The sequence below is a fragment of the Fundulus heteroclitus genome, unplaced genomic scaffold (genome assembly GCF_011125445.2).
Source record: "Fundulus heteroclitus isolate FHET01 unplaced genomic scaffold, MU-UCD_Fhet_4.1 scaffold_41, whole genome shotgun sequence".
In the NCBI taxonomy this organism is placed as follows: domain Eukaryota; kingdom Metazoa; phylum Chordata; class Actinopteri; order Cyprinodontiformes; family Fundulidae; genus Fundulus; species Fundulus heteroclitus.
Window position 1 is genome coordinate 2601932 of NW_023396824.1, and position 25939 is coordinate 2627870.

Genomic DNA, 25939 nt, shown 5'->3' on the forward strand with positions numbered 1-25939 from the left:
TTGGAGAGAAAATGGCGCTCTACACACCAAGAGGAATCCTACCTAATCTGGAGGGACAGTCTATTGTTGTATAACAAGACCCTCTGCAGAGTTAGAGCAGCATATTTTTCATCATTAATTGAAGAGAATAAAAATAATCCTAGATTTCTCTTTAGTACAGTTGCCAAACTTACCCAGAGCCACAGCTCTGTTGATCCATCCATTCCCTTAGCTCTTAGCAGTAATGATTTTATGGGATTCTTCATAAATAAAATTGATTCCATTAAAAATAAAATAATTGGCATCCTCCCAAACATGATTACCTCGTCCTCAGTAAGTGAGGCAGCGTTGGAGGAATCTTTAGAACCTGCGCGGTGTTTGAACTGTTTAGAAGCAGTAGAGCTTTCTGAGCTATCTAAAATTTTAGCTTCATCTAAACCTTCTACCTGTATGTTAGACCCAATCCCAACCAAGTTGTTTAAGGAGGTATTCCCTTTGATCAGTGGTCCTATTTTAGACACGATTAATCTATCCTTAGTAAATTGATATGTACCACAGGCTTTTAAAGTAGCTGTTATTAAACCTTTACTTAAGAAACCTTCTCTTGATCAAGATGAGTTAGTAAACTACAGACCTATGTCTAATCTTGTTTTCTTATCTAAAATTCTTGAGAAAGTAGTTGCTAATCAACTTTGTGAACATTTACAAAGTAATGACCTACTTGAGGAGTTTCAGTCAGGCTTCAGAGCTCATCATAGCACTGAAACAGCTCTGGTGAAGGTCACTAATGATATTCTCATGGCCTCAGATAATGGACTTGTGTCTATACTTGTCCTGTTAGATCTCAGTGCTGCATTTGATACAGTTGATCACAATATTCTCATACAAAGACTTGAGCATACTGTAGGGATTAAGGGAAAAGCATTAGGCTGGTTTAAATCTTATCTGTCGGACAGATTCCAGTTTGTTCATGTTAATAATAAATCTTCCTCAAACTCTAGGGTCACCTGTGGAGTACCACAGGGTTCAGTCCTTGGACCAATTCTATTTACTATATATATGCTTCCGATTGGCAAAATTATCAGACAGCATGGGATTAATTTCCACTGTTATGCTGATGACACTCAGCTATATTTATCCATAAATCCTGATGAATCCAATCAGTTACTTCGACTGCAGTCATGTCTTGATGACATCAAAAGCTGGATGACTTTAAATTTCCTGCATTTAAATTCTGACAAGACAGAAGTTGTAATCTTTGGGCCAGAGTCTTCAAAAAATAAACTTCTTAATCAATCACTTAATCTGGATGGCATTAACTTGGCCTCTGGTAATAAAGTAAAAAATCTTGGTGTTGTTTTTGACCAAGACATGTCATTTAAATCCCATATTAAACAGGTTTCCAGAGTTTCCTTTTTTCACCTCAGGAATATCGCCAAAATTAGAAACATTCTGTCCAGGAGTGATGCTGAAAAACTAGTCCATGCATTTGTTACTTCAATGCTGGACTATTGTAATTCTTTACTATCAGGAAGTCCACAAAATGCAGTTCAAAGTCTTCAGCTGATCCAAAATGCTGCAGCAAGAGTTCTGATGAAAATCAATCAGAGGGATCATATTTCTCCAATTTTAGCTTCCCTTCATTGGCTTCCTGTTAAATCAAGAATAGAATTTAAAATTCTTCTTCTAACGTATAAAGCCCTTAATAATCAAGCTCCATCATATATCAGAGCTCTGATTACCCCGTATGTTCCTAACAGAGCACTTCGCTCTCAGACTGCAGGTCTGCTGGTGGTTCCTAGAGTCTCTAAAAGTAGAATGGGAGGCAGATCCTTTAGCTATCAGGCTCCTCTCCTGTGGAACCAACTCCCAGTTTTGGTCCGTGAGGCAGACACCCCGTCTACTTTTAAGACTAATCTTAAAACTTTCCTTTGTGACAAAGCTTATAGTTAGAGTGGCTCATGTTACCCTGAGCTATCTCTATAGTTATGCTGCTATAGGCTTAAGCTGCTGGAGGACATCAGGGTCTAATTGAGTTCTACTGTTCTTCAATTATGCATTATGTGTTGTCATTTCTGCTTTAACTTTTTGCTCTCTCTCTTTTTCTTCATAGTAGGTACACCTGGTCTGGCGTTCTGTTAACTGTGACATCATCCAGAGAAGACGGCTCACCCGCTACTACCATCTAATGTAGAACAGATTACTAGATCAATGTGTGCTTCTGTGCTTTTTTGTTTCTCTTGTTGTGTCTCTGTTCTGTCTTCTGTAACCCCAGTCGGTCGAGGCAGATGACCGTTCATACTGAGCCCGGTTCTGCCGGAGGTTTTCCTTCCCGTTAATGGGGAGTTTTTCTTCCCACTGTCGCTTCATGCTTGCTCAGTATGAGGGATTGCAGCAAAGCCATGTACAATGCAGACGACTCTCCCTGTGGCTCTACGGTTCCCCAGGAGTGAATGCTGCTTGTCGGGACTTTGATGCAATCAACTGGTTTCCTTATATAGGACATTTTTGACCAATCTGTATAATCTGACCCAATCTGTATAATATGATTGAACTTGATTTTGTAAAGTGCCTTGAGATGACATGTTTCATGATTTGGCGCTATATAAATAAAATTGAATTGAATTGGATCAATGTGTGCTTCTGTGCTTGTTTGTCTCTCTTGTTGTGTCTCTGCTCTGTCTTCTGTAACCCCAGTCGGTTGAGGCAGATGACCGTTCATACTGAGCCCGGTTCTGCCGGAGGTTTTTCCTTCCCGTTAATGGGTGGTTTTTCTTAACACTGTCGCTTCATGCTTGCTCAGTATGAGGGATTGCAGCAAAGCCATCAGCAATGCAGATGACTCTCCCTGTGGCTCTACGGTTCTCCTGGAGTGAATGCTGCTTGTCGGGACTTTGAAGCAATCAACTGGTTTCCTTATATAGGAACATTTTTGACCAATCTGTATAATATTTTGACTTTGTAAAGTGCCTCAAGATCACATGTTTCATGAAATGGTGCTATATAAATAAAATTGAATTGAATTGAATAGCAGCTAAACTGGGCTCCCTTCTTTGTGATAAAATGACAAATTGTCCAAGCGGCATAATGACATCATGCATGCAGCAACGTGCTTCATAGTGATGGATATGCTGCTGTTCTCTGCAGCTGAAAAACCTGGCTTCAAACAACTACTCGCCACTCTTGATCTGCGATATAAAGTTCCGGGCCGCAAGTTTCTCTCTAACAGCTTTCCCTAAATTGTGCAACGAGTGCAGGGAATCAGTGCAAAATGAGCTGCAATCTGTGTCCTTACACACCACGACCTCGGACCTCAGCCTTGCGTCAGCCTCTCAGTTATGAAACCTGAGAAGTAACTAGTGTACTATTCCCACCTAAATAGGCTATTTTATTTATTTATTTTGTATATTTATTTTGGTTATTTTACTGGTCACTTTAGTTTATTCTTTGTCAGTATTTAATAACATAACTCAGGTCTCTTAAGTTATTTTTCTTTAAAAAGATTCTGTTATGGTTAAAAAAGTTGGTTAAATAAAGATTTAATTGGAATTCTGTGTTTGTGTTCTTTATTAAAATTAAATCATTTAGCAATGATCAGCAATGACTTTCCCTGGGCTGCCACCTTACCGTGGTGGAGGGGTTTGAGTGTCCCAATGATCCTAGGAGCTATGCTGTCAGGGGCTTTAAGCCCCTAGTAGGGTCACCCAAGGCAGACAGGTCCTAGGTGAGGGACCAGACAAAGCGCAGCCCAAAAAGCTCCTTACGATGAATACAATTATTGGACCTCGTGTTCCCTCGCCCGGACGCGGGTCACCGGGGCCCCACTCTGGAGCCAGGCCTGGAGGTGGGGCACGTTGGCGAGCGTCTGGTGGCCGGGCTTTTGCCCATGGAGCCCGGCCGGGCTCAGCCCGAAGAGGCGACATGGGTCCCCCTTCCGATGGGCTCACCACCTGTCGGAGGGGCCAAAGGGGTCGGGTGCATTGTGCAACAGGTGGCAGTAGAGGGCGAGGACCTTGGCGTTCTGATCCTCGGCTGCAGAAGCTGGCCCGAGGGAGGTGGGGGACATTGAGTCTGAATGGACCATGTTCCTCTATTGTTGAGGCGGCTAGTCGGAGCTGTGGCCGCAAGGTTGTCGGTGCATGTCGCGGCGGCAACCCTCGAACCCGCTGGTGGACACCAGCGGTGAGGGAAGCCGTCAAGCTGAAGAAGGAGTCCTATCCGGCTTTATTGGCCTGTGGGACTCCGGAAGCAGCTGATGTGTACCGGCAGTCGAAGCGGCAGGCGGCTCGGCTGGTCGCCGAGGCAAAAACTCGGGCATGGGAAGAGTTCGGAGAGGCCATGGAGAAAGACTTCCGTACGGCTTCGAAGCGATTCTGGTCCACTATCCGGCGTCTCAGGAGGGGGAAGCAGTGCAGTACCAACACTGTTTACAGTGGGGGTGGTGTGCTGCTGACCTCGACTCGGGACGTCGTGTTTCGGTGGGCGGAATACTTCGAAGACCTCCTTAATCCCACCAACACGTCTTCCATTGAGGAAGCAGAGCCTGAGGACTCTGGGTCGGGTTCTCCCATCTCTGGTGCTGAGGTTGCCGAGGTTGTTAAAAAGCTCCTCGGTGGCAAGGCCCCGGGGGTGGATGAGATTCGCCCTGAGTACCTTAAGGCTCTGGATGTTGTGGGGCTGTGTTGGTTAACGCGGCTCTGCAACATTGCGTGGACATCGGGGGCAGTTCCCCTGGATTGGCAGACTGGGGTGGTGGTCCCCCTATTTAAAAAGGGGGACCGGAGGGTGTGTTCCAACTATAGAGGAATCACACTCTTAAGCCTCCCTGGTAAGGTCTATTCAGGGGTTCTGGAAAGGAAGGTCCGTCGGATAGTCGAATCTGGGATTCAGGAAGAGCAGTGTGGTTTTGGTCCTGGCCGTGGAACACTGGACCAGCTCTATACCCTCAGCAGGATTCTGGAGGGGGCATGGGAGTTTACCCAACCAGTCTACATGTGCTTTGTGGATCTAGAGAAGACCGTGTCCCCCGGGGGATCCTGTGGGGGGGTACTCCGGGAGTATGGAGTACCGGACCCTTTAATAAGGGCTGTCAGGTCTCTGTACGACCGGTGTCAGAGTCTGGTCCGCATTGCCGGCAGTAAGTCGGACTCGTTTCCGGTGAGAGTTGGACTCCGCCAAGGTTGCCCTTTGTCACCGATTCTGTTCATAACTTTTATGGACAGAATTTCTAGGCGCAGCCAAGGTGTTGAGGGGATCCGTTTTGGTGGCCTTAGGATTGCGTCTCTGCTATTCGCGGATGACGTGGTCCTATTGGCTTCATCAGGCGTGATCTACAGCTCTCACTGGAGCGGTTCACAGCCGAGTGCGAAGCGGCCGGGATGAAAATCAGTGCCTCCAAATCCGAGAGGGACGTCTGGGCCTCCCTACTGAAGCTGCTACCCCCACGACCCGACCCAGGATAAGCGGAAGAAGACGGACGGACATTTAGCAATGTCATAAAATGTCCAGGCAGAGCTGCACATAAAATATGGTTTTAAATATTTTCAATAATTATCGATATCGATCAGTATACATTTTTTTATCGATAAGCTTTTTTTCTATATTGTCCAGCCCTAATAATAATCAATAAAAAGTAAGACAAGACCACGAGTTGCTGCTCACATTAGTAAAAGACACTCAGATAAAATGTAACAGAATGATTGAAAACTGTTTGTAAGGCGCTAATCTGGTTCGCTGGTTCTCCAGAGATCAACAAGGGTTCTTCTAAAGATGTTTTAGAACTGATAGGTGACCTTTAGTTTATATTTCAGATAGTTATAAGTCCAGGCTTAGGTTTGCTTTTCTACTGCTCAGTTTGGATATATGAGATAACATAGGGCTTTATATATCTCACAGTGGAGAAATTTACTTGTCACACATTGGCTTAATAAACAAAAAGAAAGGTGCCAAAAGGAGGAAAAGGTGCATAAGGTATAAGGTATTTACAGTGTGTCCACATATGTACAGTGTATCAAAAATAAAAATAAAATAAAAAGTACAGGGGAAATAAAGCAGATATTTAGAGTGAAAGTATGAAAGTTCCTCATGAAAAAATATTAGTCAGTAACAGGAGAACTGAATGAGAATATCTGCATGATCTGAGAATGATGGAGGAAGAGAAAAACCACCTGTTTAATGGTCATTTATTATGTTGTTTTTTCTTGTAGCTCCTAATATTGTGGTAATGAGCATTTTCTGTATTTAATCAGATGAGATAATAATAATAATAGGAAGTTTTCATGTTGTACATTGTAATGTTTTTGGAAGTGATTTTAAATATATAATGTCTCTGTTTTAGAATAATGTAAGATTGATACAAGAGGAGAGAGGAAGAAGATAGGAAGGAGGTTAAATGAGAGTGGAGGAAAATAGAAACACTGATGGAAAGAACGGTTGACAAGAAGGAAGAAAAATTACTTAGAGTATTAATAAAGTTGAAGTGATAAAGCGTTGACATGATCTAAGTGATAAACTAACGTACTGAGTAATGTAGTGTGTGAAGTATGCTATGTAAAACAGAGGATTGAGTTGAGAAGCCCTAATGTCTGAGGATATAACCTCTTTCTGAGTCTCTGCACTGAACATGAGTTTCACTGCACTGCCGTAGCTGTGGCACAATAAAGAGGCAGATTAGTTGTATTTTTTCTTGGGTTTTAAACATTTCAGTTCTGCACATAATCTATCCTCTTCTCCTTATATTTTATCCAGACCTCTGGATACCATGGCTGATGGCTTTTCAGACACAGAACGCCTTGAAGAAACCAGAGATGATCTCATGTTAGTGACTCACTGACCGGAGTTAACTCACCTTATAGGAGCAAACAATATACTGGCACATCAGCTACTACCATACACATAATGTAGTTATACACACTTTGTGTAAGTTTATACATGCTCATGCTGCACTACACTCAATCACCTGCATTCATGTCAGGAGGATTTCCAAGTTTGTGCCTTTTTTAACATGTTTAACACCTTTTCACATCACAACACTACAACACATTATCTCATCCCAAACAGGCTCTATGCACAGCTCCACATCTTCCTGAACCTCAGCAGCTCCTTCGTTTACCTGAGTGAAGTTCCTTTGTTTCCTGTCTTTCATTACTGGACAGATTAATCCAGGTGTGTCTGACGTCAGTTACCAGACAGACACACCTGGATTAATCAGGAACTAAAGGAGCTGCTGAGGTTCAGGCAGTAGTGGAGCTGTGCTTAGAGTCCATTAGTGGGAGAAATTAATCTGCTTCTTAGAGATGAACAGACCCCTGATGCTGTCAGGTGACAGTAAGAAACATTAATCATCCTTTACCTGCAGGCTTGACCGCTACTTCTTTTTAATCTTAACACATAAAAACCTATTTCTCATAGGTATGTAGATGTGAACAGAATGAGTATTTGTTGCATTTTTAAAAGGTGGGGGAACTCTGTATCCTCTTAGGAGGCAGCAGCAGAGCTCTTTGGGTCCCACAAAACTGGAAAGCCCTGCTAACGACCCTTGACCCCTCCGCTTTGCCCCAACCCAGAGACACAGTTCTAGTTTTCTATTAATAACACTATTGATTTATTCATTTTATTAATCTTAGGATATACTAAAAGTGTGGAGAGGCACATTCCTGGCTTTTACACTTGATTTTTGTTGTTTAAATTTTAATAAAGATGTTTAAATGTGTTTAATATTTTGTTTAAAAATTTAATATTGTTTAAATATTAATAAATATGTAAAAATAAATGAAACCATTTCTGTCCCCGTTTTCCTAATTTCATCTTGATGAGATGTATTGATTTTTATCCACGAGCTAAAAATGTCCCCAGATTTGATTTCAGAAATCTGGTCACCTTATCCCAGACGCCCGGAGGGAGAATCGCATTAACAAACTTGGTCGTAAGGCTTTAAATGATTTTACTGAGCAAATCACTCTTCAGAATGTTATTTACTCAAAATAATGTTCTGGATAACTTGTGCTTTGCATTGTGAATGGGTTGAAATTCATGCCAAATGTTGTTCTGAATTAGTTAAGATAATTTAACCACGATTCACATTGATTAAGGTGAACCTTCGTTCTTTAACCTAAAGAAAACGTTTGTTTAACTTGGGCTTTGCATTGTGAATGGATTGAAACACATGTCAAATGTTTTTAACTCCATTCCATGCTTTCTTTTATCAGATCTGCAGTGAACCACGATTCACTGAAGTATTCTGACTATGATCAACCACTTTTGTTTTGTCTTTTGGTTTGTTTTGCATGTAAATAGTTGCTTAGCTAAGCTTCTTTATCTTCATTTTGCTTAGTAGTTTAGTTAAGTTTCACTAGCCTAGTAGAGAGGATTTACTGATTGAAATATTGTGTTAATTCAGGTAAACAGCATTACATAGTGATGTTCTCTGGATGTTCATTTTATTTCTGTTAATAAATTATTGGACTTGAAAAGAAGCTGTCACTCCTTTATTCTATGTGTGTGCAGGTTTTGCTGTTAAAAGATCGCTAGTGCTCGAATTCATCCCTTTCAACCATTGTCTTGATATCAGCTGATTGGACTGATATTTACCAGACGATACTTAACACACCCAGAGTTATTTATGAAACATTAAAAATCAGGATCTGCCGACCTGAAGGCGGTTCTCCATTCCTCAGACGTAAAACACATAGGAAGAGTCCAACTTCACAGCTAAAGCCTTAAGGGGAAGGTCAGGAGGTGCAATAAAGTAGCTTAACCCTACTGTTATTAATGTTAAAACTGGGTCTTCATTTTCATTAATATAGGAAAAATAGTCACAATTTCAACCTGATCACGTTTTTAATACCATCCTCAATGTTTTTTAACGATAAAAGTAGGAAATAGGCTGTCAATCTTAAAATGCCTACCAGTTGGCAATAGATGGGTGAGCAAAGCCACCGTGATTCTGACACTAAAAGTGTTTTTATGATATGTTGCTTTTATTCCTTAAAGAACAGTAAAGTATTTTTGATTTGAAATGAATGTCTTGAGATTTTCTTATTGAGAATTGCAGAAAGATGAAATGCACTTATTTAGATCAATTCTGACCCTAATCAGTTGTATGAAAGCAAGTGGCAGAAACTTTATCACATAAATATACACCTAATTTCTGTGATAAAGGGTCAGCTGCATTTAAAGCATTCTGTTCAGCTGGTATCATTTAAATTAAGATCCTGAGTCAGTAAACAAGTTTAATTTGATGAGAATTTAGAGTTAGCTTTAAATTATCATATACTTAATATAACCTAGTGTCTAAATGTAGTAGTACACTTAAAAGTGCAAAGATTAGAGGCCAACCCTAACCCAAATGTAGCCTCTAATCATTGCATAAAAGTACCTTAGTACCTCATTATCTGTTATCTCTGACCTTTTTACAATGGTGAACATTTACCAAAGCCCTCAGACTCTGAGGACAACGATGAAATAGATTGATTTGTAAATTAAATTTGAAAAAAAAAATAATTGCATTAAATCGCAATGGCAATATTAAGATAAAAAAAATTGCAATTAGATTATTTTCCAAAATCGTTCAGCCCTACTCTGTATAACATTGATGTCTCTATAGGAATATTAGTTTACCCACATGATCAGGATGTAGTAAACAGATGGGCTGTTGAATTAAATATGCTCTCATTTGTGTTTGTTACTGCAATTAAATAAATAATTCCTTCTCACTGCAGGAATATTGTTAGAAGAAGAGAAAAATCTGCTCCAAACCAAAGAAACTAGTGACTAAAGGAGAAAACAGTGTGAAGCAACATTACTAAACTGTAAAACCTATTCATGTTGGGATATTTACAAACATGCTCTTAAATTATAATTTCATGATCATTCTGGAAATAAGCATTTAGTGCCAATGCCAAATAGTGATTTAGTGTATAAAAGCATTTCTTTTATACACTAAATCTATTTAGTATCATTATGTTCACAAAAAGAGGAACTAGAACCACATTACAGATGATAAGTGTAGTAATTGATGATTGACAGATACTAGCATTAATAAAAGTCTGCTGACCTATCTATATGTTGTAAGAAGGGTTGCCAGATCGCATTAAAGGTCTTCAAGAACCTGTAGGGGGTGGGTCTATTTTTCCAGGTTTGATGTGGGTCAGAACTCTCATTATAAGAAAAAGGTCAGGTTTGTTGAAAAGAAAGAGACGCTTTCCTAAAAGACCGGCACCCAACACCTTAACCATGGGAGGTTGGATCATTTAGGTAGGGGAGACTGAACAGAACCGAGTCTGGGTCTGGGTTGAGTTCACCGTTGTAAGAATGTCAAATATTTGACTCCAGTAATCAGAACGGTTAGAACAGGACCAAACATCTGACTATAGTAGGCTGGGACCGTGGACCCCTATAGCAGCTGATGCTGGTGGATTATGGTTCTGGATATAAAAGTGAAACCAGTTTCTATCTTTTTTGAACAGATTAAAGTTACACAAGTTAATTTTACCAGTAGTCAGTTTATGCAGGAGAGAAAATGATGTTTAATATGATGATGGTGAAACTCAGAGACTTACATGATTTACTCAGAGCAGCCTGATAGTCGATGTTGACGTTGTTCAGGCAGACTGCCTCCTTCTGAGCTTTCATGGCAGCGATTTTTCCAGCATCTTTGTTCCAGTCCTCTGCATATTTCAGACCAGGCTCAGTGTAGCCAACAAACCTCCCCACAGAGCTGCTGAACCTGACATCCTCCACTTTGTTGAAGTAATAAGATGTAATAAACTCGATGTCCTTCAGCTCAGTGGAGTTAAACACACAGCGATTCACGATGAACTCCAGAAATCCATCTGAAGGATCAGAAGCAGAATCAGATATTAGTGCTGAGCAATAACCAGGGTATTGATTATTTTACTGATTATTCTGATCAGTGAGGAATTAAATAAGGAGCTGAGTGATTAGATAACCCCTCATGTTAATTTTATTTTAAATAATTTTATTGGTTTTTAAGCCTTTAAATGCCCTGGTCCCTCTCTACCTCTCTCAGCATCTACAGCCCTATGCTCTTCCTCTTTCTCTTGGGTCAGTGGACCCCCTGCTCCGGTCGGTACTCAGAACCAGGCCTAAGCCCAGAGGAGACCGGACCTTCTCTGTAGCTGGTTCTGAACTCTGGACTCACCTGCTGCTGTACATAAAGGTAGACATCCTCCCTGTTTTAAATCTATTTTTAAAACCCAGCTGTTCCTCTCTGGCTGGTAATAACATAAATTTATAATTTATTAAAATTATTAAATGCTGCCTTATGTTCATGTTTTAGCTTTGGTATTTCTACAGGTGTGGGTTCTTCTATCTGTGCTAACTTTAACTTTTGTGCTTGTTTGGAAGTTCTCTATAAGTAAATTATTAATTGTTGTTGATATGTAAATAAGGCAGCTTTCAGAACATAAAAAGCTGTTTAAACAGTGAATTAAACAGTGAATTAAACAGTGAATTAAACAGTGAATTAAAGAGTGCATTGATAGTCAGAGTAATGGTCCTACCTGCTGAGCGGACAGCGAGGAAGAGGAGGAAGAAGCAGAGCGGTGATGAAGCCATGTCTCTCTCTGGGTTCAGCAGAGGAACTAACTGCGTCTGACTGAGAACTGCAGGAAAACCAGAGGAAGAGTGACGTCACTGCTGCGTCATCTGTTACCAGGTAGACCAGGCTGACAGCAGGCTGCTGGTCAGAGCATGAACCGTTAAAAGTGTTGGAAACAACCTTAAACACATATTAGTGAGACATTTAAAATAAAGTTGTTAAAATAGAAACAGACGGTTTCATCTACTGTTATGGCTGCAGTGGGTCTCTGCTTTATTTTCCTTGTAGGGTTCAATTTAATTCAATTTTATTTATATAGCGCCAATTCATGAAACATGTCATCTCGAGGCACTTTACAAAGGTTCGAGAGACAGGCCTTCTGCAGGTGTTATTATTTCCCTGATTAGTGCTCTGCTGCTTTAAAGCTGCTCTGCATGCAGCAGAGGAGAGGCTCTCTTCCTGCTCTCCCTCCTCAGAACCCCATTTGGTTTGGTTTGGTTTGGTTTGTAGCTCATCTTATGGTTGCGTTTTGTTAGGTTTGTTTTGCATTTGCTTATTTCTGGTTAGTTACCCTACCAAAAGAGCCTGGTGGACGTAACATTTACATTTTTAGTTAAGGCTTTTTAGAATAGAATATATTAGAATAGAATTGGGAACTACTGCTCAGCGCTGGGCTTTCTCTAAGGTTAGACTGCAGAGATAGAATGTATGAGGTAAATATGAATAACCCAGCAGAAGTAACATAGTACTTCTTCTGAAAGGACCGGTTCTGTCCTGGGACGCTCCTGGACCCGGTACAGGTGGTGGAGACAGGAGGACTGGAAGGACCATCACTGATGGACAAAAGTTATGACCACCAGAAGCAGTTCTAGTCTGGTCCAGAGGATATCAGGTGGACTTCCGCTCTCTCAGGACGATGATCAGCAGACACAGGGTAAAGGTCTGACCTCTATCATCTGCTCCTCCTGAGATCTTCTGACCACCAGTAAGAACCAAAACACTGAACTGGACCTACTTCCTGCTCCAGACTCAGGAGAACATTTTAATAAAGGTGTAGCAAGGTGAGATGGTCTGATGCAGACCTCTGAGGCTGCTGGAGAGTTTACTGGTTTGATGATCAGAAGTCTGGTTTTACTCTACAGGATGAGCTCCAGCTGCTGGAAAATAAACCTTCTCCTTTTTTTAAAACAATAAATGTATACATTTTTCTGTTTTTAGACAAAACAATCTATTATAAAGGTTAATATTAAACCCTGTTTGACAATCAAGTCTTGTTCCAGCTGCAGGAAAATAAACATTTTCCTCCATTTAAAACAAATGTAGTAATTTGTCCTGCTTTTAGAGTAAAATCAATCTAGATGCTCCGTTTTTATTAATAAAACATCAGTAAATCTCAGAGTCCTGGTCTCCAGCAGCTCAGAGCTCCACTCTGGGTTCAGCTGCTGCTGACTCTACCTGGTAACCAGTGACGTCACAGCCTCCCTGCTCTCTGATTGGCTGCTGGCTGCGCTGGGTCCAGCAGCTGCAGGACTTTCCCTCAGTGAGGCTCTAAGTCTCTGAGCTGATGATGAAGATGAGGCTGCTGCTCTTCCTCTGCGGGGTCCTGCGGGTCTCTGCTGATGGTGAGTTTGACCCGGTTCTGTAGGTTCTGCTGGACCTCAGCAGGTTCTCAGCAGGTTCCTCAGCAGGTTCTCAGCTGTCTCTGTGTTCACAGTTCTCCATGAGGACATTCGTATCGTTGGCTGTTCAGACTCTGATGGAGAGGAGATGTATGCTCTGGATGGAGAAGAGATCTGGGTCGCTGACTTCAAGCAGGGGAAAGGAGTGGAACCTCAGCCTCCTTTCATTGATCATATGAGCTATGGAGAAGGAATTTATGGATCAGCTGTGGCTCAACAACAGATCTGCAGAGGAAACCTGAAGGCGGATCTGCATAACTACAAGAACCCTCCACTGCAGCGCGGTGAGAAAAGTTATCACTCATTCTAACTTTATTTTCCTGTGGCTACTTTAAAGTCTACTGTCTCCTGTAATAATGATAAAATATATACTGGGATCAACACACTGAGGCAGGCATGTTGTCCACTTTGTGTTCGCATTTCTACCAGTGAACACATGAAAACGATCTTTATTGGGGATGTTTTTCTCCACTTTTAAGAGGGTATTGTTCATTTGATTTAACTGAAACATTAATGTTCACTGACAGCCTCATGAATATTTAAAGCATTAGTTTTTGTAATCAAATGTTTTCCTATTTAACTTAGTTAAACGTTCACCTCACACCATTTAAAACAAACTTCACTGACATCAGTGAAGTTAAAGTTATCTATTGTGTCATTAGGACTGATTAATTGATTTAATTCAACCTTGTAAAAGCCTTGGTATGGTAAACTAAGCCTCAGCAAAGAGTCACTGTTAATCACTGTTTATTCCCTTATTTCATTAAAAATGGAGCAAAACTTTAAACGACTCTAGAGGAATAAACATTGAAGTGTCTTACATTCAGCTGCACACATTATTAAGGAACATTATTGATCCTGCAGGAAAATGTGTTAGGGATGAAATAGAGAGAAGCACAGAAGATAATCACACAAATAAAAATAACATATAAGATTACAGAGATGATAAGATAGCAAGGGAAATTGTTGAAACTTATACTGTTAAACATATTTTAATGCAGCAGCAGGACTTCCTGCTGTGTTCTCTGCAGCACCTTGATGGTCTCAGTCCACAACTGAAGATCCTACAGCAGGAGATCAGAGCAGCTTGTAGATGGTCTAAATCACTGTTCAGGATGTGGAGCATCTGCTCACCATCATCTGCTCAGACATCTCCAGCTCCTAGAACAGCACATTAGCAGTAAATAATAACACCATCACATCAGCATAAACAGCTTTAATGCTGGACTGTAAGTTAACAGCCCAACAGTTTGTCAGTCAGCTAGTCACATAGCAGACAAAGAGAGTTCACTTGGTCTCCAGGCTTCTCCTCAACTACATCAAGTGATCCTGTAGGCAGTGGCAGATAATCAGCTCTGTTCACATTAATGACATATGAATGGTTACAGGATCAGAGAAAGTCAGCAGGAACACAGAGTTCATGAGAATGACTTCAGCTGCCTTTCTCCCTGAGAAAATACAAATGTTAAAAATCAAACAGTTCCCTATGATGCCAATAGATGGCAGTGATACTCCATGTGTAATAAAAATATTCTGGGCTCATATGTCTGAAGGCCAGGACATCCTTAAGTAATAAAAAGTTTACATTTCCTCAGATCCTCCATCCACCCCCATGATCTACACCAGAGACGACGTGGAGCTGGGAGAGAAGAACATCCTGGTCTGTCATGTCTCTGGGTTCTATCCTGCTCCTGTCAACGTCTCCTGGACCAAGAACGGCCAGAAGGTGACTGAAGGAACCAGCATCAACGTTCCCTTCCCCAACAAGGACAGCACCTTCACCCAGATCTCCAGACTGGACTTCATCCCTCAGCTGGGAGACATCTACAGCTGCTCTGTGGACCATCCAGCTCTACAGAAACCACTCACCAGGATCTGGGGTGAGGAACCTTTACATGACCTAGAATACAGTTTGAGTTGAAGGAAACGTTGTTTAACTTAGAGAATCGTTAACTAATCTGTCAGATTTGATTGAATTACTTTTGTAAAGAGCCTTGAGATGAAGTGTTGTGTTTTAGTCATGTGTAGATAATCTGAACTGAATAAAAAATGAGTGAATCTTTATTATCTACACCTACATCTTCAGGTAACCATAGATAACTAACTTAGTGCAGATATTTTAATCACACATTACAAGAAGACTCCACAGAGTAATGAAATGTAGAGCATTAAACTCCATTATTATCATTGTGTGCAACAGCTGATAGAACGCATACAACCCAACCTGCAGCAGGACAAACGTAAAACCAGAATTGTTCAAGCTCAGAGCAGCACACTTCAGAGAAAGCTGCAGGAACCTGGGTTGATCCCTGCAGACAGCCTCTATAGATAGCCTTTCTTTTTATCTTTTGCATGCTCCAATGTGAATGTTATACATGTTTAATGCCTGTTGTTAGTTGTGTACCCTAACTGGAGTATGTCCTGAATGTCACCACGTTGACACGCAATAACAAGTAAACCTGCCTTGATTCTTGAATAAACAAGACCCTTAGCCTCACATTGCTCCCTGAGGGACAATTAAATGCAGGAAACACATTTTGTTTGATGTGTTTTTCTGCTTTGATAAAGTTTTCTTCTCTTCTTTAAGCAGTGTGGGTTGCACCTCCTTTAGGAGTTGACAATGTTCTTTAGGGGGAGGGGACAAAACTAATCAGAGGCTCCATCCCAGTACCCTAAATTAGTGCCTGGAGCCCAGCTCATTAGGGGTGCATTACAGCAGCACACATCTTCATGATGCTTGTTGTAGTAAGAACATGCTGTAATTTAGCAAACATGATTACTGACACGTTTATTATGTTGATTTGAGTTTTGATAAAGATGCTACTAGAGTAGTTTTATCATAACACCTGATTCAATATTTAGGAATGAGACAACCTGACAGATACATTTATGAGGTTATGTGTAAAGTCTGGAATCTGATAGACTAAAAAATAAGTTATACAAAAACAACATATTTCCAAAAATATGTTTTATTCATGCAGAAGAAAGACTTTTCCAAATCCATTTTCTCTCCATCAAACTGATTAAACTGGTACTTCAGTAGGTAATGTTTGTTAAATAGATAGATAGATAGATAGATAGATAGATAGATAGATAGATAGATAGATAGATAGATAGATAGATAGATAGATAGATAGATAGATAGATATCTTTATTGTCATTTTGTATGCACAAAGTGCGTACAGAATGAAATTTCGTTTGCATACAGCTTGAAAAGAATCACTCTAGAAACCACTCTAAAAATCACAGTAAATTGCACTAATTTTCAGGATAAAGATGCAGCAGCGATTTATGTAAACAATTGAAATGAAAAACAATGTAACAAAGTAGACAATGCAGGGGAAATAGACAGTGTGCTATTCACGTGCAGAGTCCATTTTGGGTTTCAGCAGTCCAGCAGCATGAAGCATATGTGCAGATGTGTAAATAGGTTAGGGTGTTTGTTAGGATAGTGCTAAATCACCTGAGTGAATAAGTTTATTCACCTGACCGCCTAAAGGCTCACCTCAATAGAAAGGAATAACCTTAAAACAAGAAAGCTGGTGTATGGGTGACTTCCGGTTGGTGACGCGCCCAAGATGGCTGCTTAGGAGAAGCGGCCGAGCCGACTTTGCTATTTTCCCCATTTACTCATAAATACGACTTACAAGCGTGTGTATACCGGTGGCGAAACCACGACCCCAAAGAAGTATGTTGGTAAAAAGCCATTATTTTATGGAACGGGCGCGACACAGCTGAAAAAAAAACAAACAAAAAAAAACTAGAATGCTAAAGAAAAACCCGATTGACTAGAATAACCTGGGAAACAAAAACCCGGACAAAAACAACAAAATAAAACACAATACTCAAAGCAACATAAATCCCAAAAAATCCTAAGTAAACCAAAAAACTAGGTTGAACCAAAACAAAAGAACAGAAGGCGGAAATAATCCTTCTAAAACAGTAAAAATATACCAAACAAGGACGAGAACTAAGCACTATATGACTGAGACAAAACTACAAGTTAAGCTAAATTAGAAAACAAAGCCGAAACAAAATACTAAAACTGGAACCAAAACATAAAGCAAAAACTAGAAACCAAAACAGAACCAAAAGGCGCTGGGCAGCAAAGTCTGAATATGCTGGGCAGCGGCAACAGTTAGCGCTGGGCAGCGACGACGAGGAGCGCCGTCCTTAATGCTGAGCAGCGGGGAAGGCGGACCAGGAAAACAGAGTCAGAGGCGGGGCTTCGCGGATGCGACTCCGGCAGACGAACCAGAAGCGTGGCGTCGCAACTCTGTGACCATAGCGAGATGAACCGGAGGCGAGGCAGATCCTACCAGCTTCTACACCAGGCTCTGTGCGTGCTCGGGTTCATCCCTTGGCCGGTCCATAATGTTATGATATATTTTTCTGGGATGAACCCGGACACAGCACGCACACACAGAGTCAGTTCTTATGAGTGAGTTTTTATTGAATAGTGTGGAAGATGGATGATTAGACCAGAGTCTTTCAACGGACGGAGGTGAAGGGTGTAGAAGCTGGCTGGCAGGAGGAGTGTGGAGAGACTGACCGGGAGGAACTCTGGAGCCGAGCACTGGAGAGCAGGACATCTGAGCCGAGCAGAGGCGAGCAGAGCATCAGAGCCGAGTTCTGGAGAAAACAAACTGACGGAAAGTCTATGGGCTGACTGTAACAAAACCAGGTTGAACGGAGTCTTCAGGTTGACGGGTACAAACGGAGCTGACAAGAAAAACTGGCAGAGACTGAGCGGGAGTGAACGCTATGGACCGGCGACGGGAACAGAAAGAGGTGAGTCTTATAAAGCGGTGGGAACAGGTGGAAGCAGTTGTGGGTTAATTGCAGCCTGCCAGGTGAAACTGATCAGGCTGCGCAGGAACAAGAGAGAGGGAGAGAGGCTCAGCATGCAGCCAATAAGCTGCATCCTGACAGTAATCCTGTATTTCTAAGGATGTATTGTTTCAGAGGAGGAACAACCAAGACAGATGGCCATTACACAAAGGGATGGTTGTATGGTAATATATTAAGGGAGTAATATGGCTCTGCTTAAAATTGTAACTTGGAATATTGCAGGGTGCAATAACGTGGTCAAAAGAAAAAAAAACTCACATATCTAAAGCAAAAAAGGCTGTTATAGCCCTCATTCAAGAAACCCATCTTAATGATGAGGAAGCAGCAAAACTAAAAAGAGAATGGGTTGGACAGGAATATTATAGCACATTTTCCTCGAGGAAAAGAGGAGTATCTTGATACGGAAAAATATCGACTGCCACATACATAAACATGTCTCACATAAGGAAGGTAGATGGGTTGTATTGGATGCCACTTTAGAGGGCCAAAGAACGACTATTGCTAATAATTATGCCCCTAATTCTGTTGACCCAAACTTCTTTCACGAAATCTGTAACCTAATTAGAGATATGGGGAATAATAATATAATCATAGGGGGTGATTTTAATCAAGTGAGGGATTTAATTATGGATAAATCGTCTCAATCTTCTCAAACTAACACTGCTGGTGTTCTGGCACTAGATGTGTTGTCAGAAGAGTTGGGCCTTGTTGATATCTGAAAACTACTTCATCCAACAAAAAAGGACTTTACTTTTTTCTCACATCCCCACTCAAGTTACTCTAGAATAGATTACTTTCTCATATCCCGTGATATGGTCAGTCAGGTGTTGAGTTCTACAATTGGAAATATAGTGCTATCGGACCATGCACCAGTGGATATAGTCCTCCATCCTCTAGAAAGGGCAGAAAAAAGCATGAGGTGGCGTTTTAACAACTGTATGCTGAACAGGGAAGAAAACTGCAATTTTATTTAATCTGAGATGCAGGAATTTTGGGAACACAATGAAGGCTCTATAGAAGACCATGGGGTAATGTGGGATGCTCTCAAACCCTTTTTGAGGGGGCATATTATTCAAAGGAGTTCCTTTATCAAAAAAATAGAGAGTCAAAGGTTACTCAAATTAGAGAAAGACATCAAGGGACTTGAAAAGCAGTACTCAGAACGCCAAGACTCTAATACATGGGGTAAGTTGAACCAACTTAAATGTGAACTAAAGGATATACTAAACAGGAAAGCTGAGTTTGCCCTTTTCTGTACCAGGTAAAAATATTTTGAACAGGGAGAACAAGCGGGTAAAGTCCTGGCATACAGAGTAAAACAAATACAATGTCAGAATGTTACCTTATCTATTTTTGATAAAGACCACAACCTTATTACAAACAAAAGAGACATAAATACCACCTTTAGGGAATTTTATCAAGAATTGTATACATCTCAGGGTGGGACAGACAAAAATAAATTAGAAAGTTTTTTTTCCTCAATTGAAGTCCCTACCCTGGCACAGAAGGGGAGATGAGTTTTGGAGGGAGATATCTCTCTAGATTAAATTAAAAAAGCTATAGAAGCCTTAGATTAGGAAAAGCCCCTGGAAATGATGGGTTCTCATCAGATTTTTATCAGAAATTCATAGATGATCTTGCCCCTAGGTTACTAGTTGTATATCAAGATGCATTTCACAGAGGTAGACTACCTGAAAGCATGAGGGTAGCAGTTATTACACTACTGCATAAAAAGGGCAGAGATCCACAACAGTGTGCTAACTATCGCCCTATTTCCTTGATTAATGTGGATGAGAAAATTCTTGCCAAAATCTTAGCAACTACACTGGAAGAGGTGGTCCTAAATCTCATTCATCAGGACCAGGTGGGGTTTATGCGGGGCAGGAGTTCTGCGGACAACCTTCGAAGACTATTACATATTATGTGGATGACAAGAAATAGTGATACACCAACGGTTGGCTTTTCATTAGACGTGGAAAAGGCGTTTGATAAAGTGGAGTTCCCTTTTTTGTTTTATGCGCTAGAAAAATTTGGATTCGGTCCAATATTCAGGAAGTGGGTGGAATTAATGTACTCTGACCCGTCAGCCATAGTTTTAACTAATGGGATTATGTCGCCTCAAATCAAATTACATCGTGGGGTTCAACAGGGTTCACCTTTATCACCTCTAATCTTCGCTATTTTTCTTGAACCACTTGCTATAGCATTAGGTACTAATTCAAATATACAGGGTGTGCAGGCGGGTCAAGAGGAATACAAGCTTTTGCTGTATGCGGATGATGTGCTGTTGATATCTAGTAACCCTGAGTCCTCCGTTACAGAAATTTGCTCAGTGATAAATCGGTTCTCAGAGATTTCTGGTTATACTGTTAATTGGTCAAAATCAGAAGCTATGCCACTATCAAAATCATGCCCCCCCCCGATAATAGAAAAAATTGGAAATTCAGATGGATGCCTGAAGGATTAACATATCTGGGTATTAAATTAACACTTGGTGTAGAAAAAATAATGGAAGCCAATATATCTCCAATTCTTCAAAAAACCCAAATATTGCTACAAAACTGGGATAAATTGCATATTTCCCTGTTGGGTAGAATTAATCTAGTCAAAATGATTTTAACTCCTAAGATCAATTATATCACTTCCATGTTACCGCTAAAATTTCCGTCATCACTACTTAAAGCATACAACAGTATGATAGAGAAGTTTATATGGGCAACAAAAAACCCATGTTTAATAGGGCTAAGTTATAAGCAGCAAAAGAAAAGGGAGGTTTAGCATTATCACGAATAGACTGGTATCACTGGTCTTTTTCCTTAGCACAGCTATCTAAAATTCACCTGCCGCCAACAAGGACTCCGCTGTGGGTCAGGATAGAGGAACAGCTGGTGCAGCCTTTCTCAGTGGAAACCTTCCTATCACAGACAGACAGACCAATTCCATCCCAAGACCCAGTAATGGCTTTTGCCAAAGAATCGTGGAAAATTGCTCATCAAATAACAAAAAGTGATCCGTACTTATCAAGCAGATCTTCTATATGGTATAACAAGAAACTGTTAATAGGGAAGAAAAGCTTCTTTTGGGATAGGTGGTCTGGCTCTGGGATTCAGACTCTAGAGGATGTGACAGGAGACATGGGATTTAAAACATTTGATGAGATTAAAACTAAATATAATTTGCCCAACTCAGAATTTTGGAGGTATTTACAATTGAGACATTGTATTCTTTCAAACAAACATATTCAGCACAGTCAGACAGAAATTCAGGCAATTTCCCATAAGACTGTTGAGAAAAACAGAGGAGCTTCAAATTTCTATAAATTTATTAGAAGTATGCAGATGCCTAAACTAGATGGTCTTAAAGCATGTTGGAACAGAGATCTAGCTCAAGAGATTACAGAAGATGATTGGAAGAAATGATTTGCATCATGGTACAGTTATTCGCGTGACACCCAATCTCAACTTATTTGTTATAAGATACTAAATAGATCCTATTGGACCCCTTCCAAACTAGCAAGACTAAAACTCAGAAACAGTGATATTTGTTGGAGATGTAATGGAAAGGATGGAACTCTCATGCATTTGCTATATAAGTGTGACAAAGCTAAAGACATGTGGAATAAGGTGCTGGGCACAAATTTGGTCAAAAACCCTGCTCTATGTGTGTTGGGATTACTTTCAGATAACATTAAAATCTCAAAGCACCATAAATCTTGGTGTCGCTTGGCTATGACAACAGGATGCAGGATAACTTTACGCCACTGGAAATCTCCCACTGAGTCCACTTTCAAGGAGTGGATACAGGTTTTAAGTTCAATGGCTAGCTACGAGCGGGTCACCTATAGGGTGGCTGGGAGGGAGGACTTGTTCAATGAGGTGTGGGGCCCTTTTCTATCTAAACTGATGGACATATACCTCCGATCTACATTTTTATTAGATACTGCTGCGGGATTGATAGTCTGTCTAGGTTTTTTTTTTTTTTTATGATCTATGTTATAGGTTGTGGATCTGGCCTGTTCTCTATACTGCTGCTGGACTGCATTGTTATTTTGTTATATTTTCTGTGTTTTTTTTTTTTTTTGTGGATTTTTTTGTGATTATTTGTTAAAAAGAAAAGAGGGGGGCTGGGCAGTTACGAATAAGTTCACACAAGATGTGGCTCCGATTCACTTTACTGCAACTAGGTAATGTGTGCTTGTTTGTATATGTCTGGCAAAAACCTCAATAAAAAAATAAATAAAAATTAAAAAAAAGCTGGGGTATGAACAAGACATCTCACTTCAACATAAACTTTATGCGTCTTTTTGTTGAATATTTGGTTAAAACAAGCTGTTCCTTACTCAGAAGGATTAGTTGGCAAAAATCGTACAGTAGTAAGATACATATATATATACACCGGTTTTAGAACTATTTAAAATTCTCCTTCTAACGTATAAAGCCCTTAATAATCAAACTCCATCATATATCAGAGCTCTGATTACCCCGTATGTTCCTAACAGAGCACTTCGCTCTCAGACTGCAGGTCTGCTGGTGGTTCCTAGAGTCTCTAAAAGTAGAATGGGAGGCAGATCCTTTAGCTATCAGGCTCCTCTCCTGTGGAACCAACTCCCAGTTTTGGTCCGTGAGGCAGACACCCTGTCTACTTTTAAGACTAATGTTAAAACTTTCCTTTTTGACAAAGCTTATAGTCAGAGTGGCTCATACCCTGAGCTATCTCTATAGTTGTGCTGTGATAGGCTTAGGCTGCTGGAGGACATCAGGGTCTAATTTTCTCACTCTGCTGATTTCTACTGTTCTTCAGTCTACTGTTCTCCAGTTTTGCATTGTATTACATTGAAATGACTGTCGTCATTTCAGCTTTTAACTTTTTGCTCTCTCTCTTTTTCTTCATAGTAGGTACACCTGGTCTGGCGTTCTGTTAACTGTGATATCATCCAGAGAAGACGGCTCACCCGCTACTACCATCTAATGTAGAACAGATTACTAGATCAATGTGTGCTTCTGTGCTTTTTTGTCTCTCTTGTTGTGTCTCTGTTCTGTCTTCTGTAACCCCAGTCGGTCGAAGCAGATGACCGTTCATACTGAGCCCGGTTCTGCCGGAGGTTTTCCTTCCCGTTAATGGGGAGTTTTTCTTCCCACTGTCGCTTCATGCTTGCTCAGTATGAGGGATTGCAGCAAAGCCATGTACAATGCAGACGACTCTCCCTGTGGCTCTACGGTTCCCCAGGAGTGAATGCTGCTTGTCGGGACTTTGATGCAATCAACTGGTTTCCTTATATAGGACATTTTTGATCAATCTGTATAATCTGACCCAATCTGTATAATATGATTGAACTTGATTTTGTAAAGTGCCTTGAGATGACATGTTTCATGAATTGGCGCTATATAAATAAAATTGAATTGAATTGAATTGAATATGTATTCTCACTCTGTAGTAAACTATTAAACTGTAGGTTTTCACAGTTTCTAAATAGTGCCAAACCTATTTCTGTCTCTCAGAGATTAAACCAGTCAGCTGCCATCAGGAGGTCATCTGTGATTTTTATAAAAGCAGTTTCAGTGCTATGACTGTGATTTATGAATTCTATACATGTCTCTATGAATAGTAAGACTAGTTTTCTTATATTGTCACTCAAGTTGTCATCCATTGGCCTTCAAGGACTTGAGTTCAGGGGTATACCATGGAGCAGTATGGGAGAAGGTAACACGACGGGTTTTCACTAGAGCAAGACAGGTCAAAATCGGTTGCCAATGGTCTGAGTGACCAGCGGTAGAAAAGGAATCTGGGATCAAAGTTCTGGTGAAGTCAGAAAGTCAGAGAATGGATTAAAATCAAAACTATCCAGGTATGGTAGGTAAGTCTCTGCAGAAATAAAGTAATATCAGGAAGTATGGCAGATATTTTGATTTGTTGTTAGTGAAACGTGATTTAGCCGGGTCAGCCTTTAACATATAATTTATAAAACTACTGCAATAGAAGACACAGTCATAAACTTTAACAGAATATGTTGCCTTGTGATGGACTGCCAACCTGTCCAGGTGAACCCTGCCTCTGTCCCAGTGACTCCTGCAAATAGACATCACCTCCCCTCCTTGACATTGCATGGATCAACGTGTATTAAAACAATAAATAGACGGATGCATGATTACATGTTATATTTTCCTTACTTGATTCGCTCATGATTAAAGGTTTCTCCTTTTGTCTCTGTCTTCTGTCTCCAGATGTGGAGCTGAACAGTCCTCAGCCCAGTGTTGGACCAGATGTCTTCTGTGGACTCGGTCTGACCATCGGACTCCTGGGCGTGGCTGTTGGGACCTTCTTCCTGATTAAAGGAAACGAGTGCAGCTGATTGTTTTAAGAAAACTTAAGAATCCTTGTTTCTTTGTTTTTTCTTTACTCCTCGATTAAAAATGAAACTCTGTTGAGAACATTTGGATAGGGCTCTACGCCTCCTTTTATTGTGATTTCTGGACGACCATTTTCTTTAATGAAATCCTGTATTGTTAAGATTTGATCCATAAATGTCACAGTTTATATAACAAACAATATGATACATTAATAAAGTTCAATAAATTTAATGGAGAATGTGTGTAGATGGGGCTCAGTGTTTTGGAAGAGGAAGGTGTCATGTCATGTCCTGCCCCCCCACTGGCCAGTGTAAATTATAGTAACATCAATTTAGTATTTTATCCCATGATGCACAGCCAGCAAAGTAGCCGCTCTTCTTGACCTATCGCGCTTTCATTTCCATCTGCCAGTTTCTACTTTCCCCTAGTAAATGTTTTGTTTTTCAATAAATGAATCAATGTACACCTTATTCCTAATATAATTACTTTAAAAGAAAAATTGTTGTGCAACTCTAAATGTTATAGGTCTATGCATATTAAATCATTAGTGACATTAAAAATCAAACAATAAACCAAAAAAATAATACTAATCGCTGGTGATTTTCAGTCATTCTCATGTTTTAATTTAACAGTTTCTGAAGACGGATTTCTGAGAAAATGGAAGTCTGTGTGTGCTGGTGAAGATTTTTAGTCATCAGATCATGGTCATTTAAAAAAAAAGGTAAAAATCAGAGCAACTGGACTTGTTTTCCGTAGTTGAAGACGTTTCTCTTCCTCTCCAGGAAGCTTTCTCAGTTCAAAAAGTCTGGAGTAATGTGGAGTAACAAGCTTTATACTACTGCCAAACAAAGGCCTGTAATGGCTTAGATAACATGCAGATTCAGCAGAAACAGGTCCACCCCTTAGTAATGGGCGGTCGTTAAAGCCATTAAGACAGGAGATTGGACTGAAACTGGTCCACTTGTCATGTATTTGTGATGAACCCGAACACAACCACACACATAGAGCTCAGTTTTGTGAGTATATTGAAGATGATGAATTGTGGAGGATAAAGACCAGAGTTCAGACCAGCCTGGAGCAGGAGGCTGATAGTGGCTGGAACTGGCAAGCAAGATGGAGCTGGAGCACGGAGGCAGCAGGAACAGCAATACGGCAGAGTGGAGACTTGGAATCTGAACCACAGCAGGATTTAGCAGCACGACTGGGAGAATACTTGCAGGACCGGAGTGAAATAAGAACCAGAACCACAGCAGGCAGGCAGAGATGAAGGGACTTCGGGCTGGACGAGAATAGCATGAGGTGAGCAGCAAAGAGCAGTAGTGAGCAGAAGTTAGCAGAACGAACCGACGAGGAAGAACTGAATGCAGGGAGCTTAAATAGGGAGGCTGACAGGTGTGCTGAGTGCTGGCTGATTAGTGACTGACAGGTGTATGTGATTAGTGGAGCATGGGATCTGGAGCTGTATGGGAGGCTGAGAGTGCCCTGAAATTTCCATGGTGCAGCAGGCAAGGCTGCACTATAAC

The 25939-nt window shown here is 40.7% G+C and overlaps 2 protein-coding genes across 2 annotated transcripts in view; one reads left to right on the forward strand and one right to left on the reverse strand.

Moving 5' to 3' along the window:
* LOC118560228 (rano class II histocompatibility antigen, A beta chain-like) overlaps positions 1-11586 on the reverse strand; it is a 50161-nt gene extending 38575 nt beyond the window's left edge. Inside the window, exons 1-2 of the mRNA XM_036131136.1 lie at positions 11502-11586; positions 10539-10811 (exon numbers count right to left, since the gene is read on the reverse strand). Of these exons, the coding sequence (XP_035987029.1) occupies positions 10539-10811; positions 11502-11556 (328 nt within the window). The 5' untranslated portion in view covers positions 11557-11586. The remainder of the gene's footprint in view (positions 1-10538; positions 10812-11501) is intronic.
* A 1467-nt stretch (positions 11587-13053) lies between these two features.
* On the forward strand, positions 13054-24505 carry LOC118560229 (mamu class II histocompatibility antigen, DR alpha chain-like). Its single transcript, XM_036131143.1, has 4 exons — positions 13054-13161; positions 13254-13502; positions 14814-15098; positions 24291-24505. The coding sequence occupies exons 1-4, from the start codon at positions 13104-13106 to the stop codon at positions 24416-24418; spliced, it is 720 nt and encodes a 239-aa protein (XP_035987036.1). The 5' UTR covers positions 13054-13103; the 3' UTR covers positions 24419-24505.
* The last annotated feature ends 1434 nt before the right edge of the window (positions 24506-25939 follow it).

What these genes read in the sequence shown, in the direction of transcription:
- LOC118560229 (XM_036131143.1), top strand. Translation starts at nt 13,104, where the DNA reads ATGATGAAGATGAGGCTGCTGCTCTTCCTCTGCGGGGTCCTGCGGGTC. An exon ending in CCTGCGGGTCTCTGCTGATG is followed by an intron (nt 13,162 to 13,253) that starts GTGAGTTTGACC and finishes CTGTGTTCACAG; the next exon opens with TTCTCCATGAGGACATTCGT. An exon ending in GAACCCTCCACTGCAGCGCG is followed by an intron (nt 13,503 to 14,813) that starts GTGAGAAAAGTT and finishes ACATTTCCTCAG; the next exon opens with ATCCTCCATCCACCCCCATG.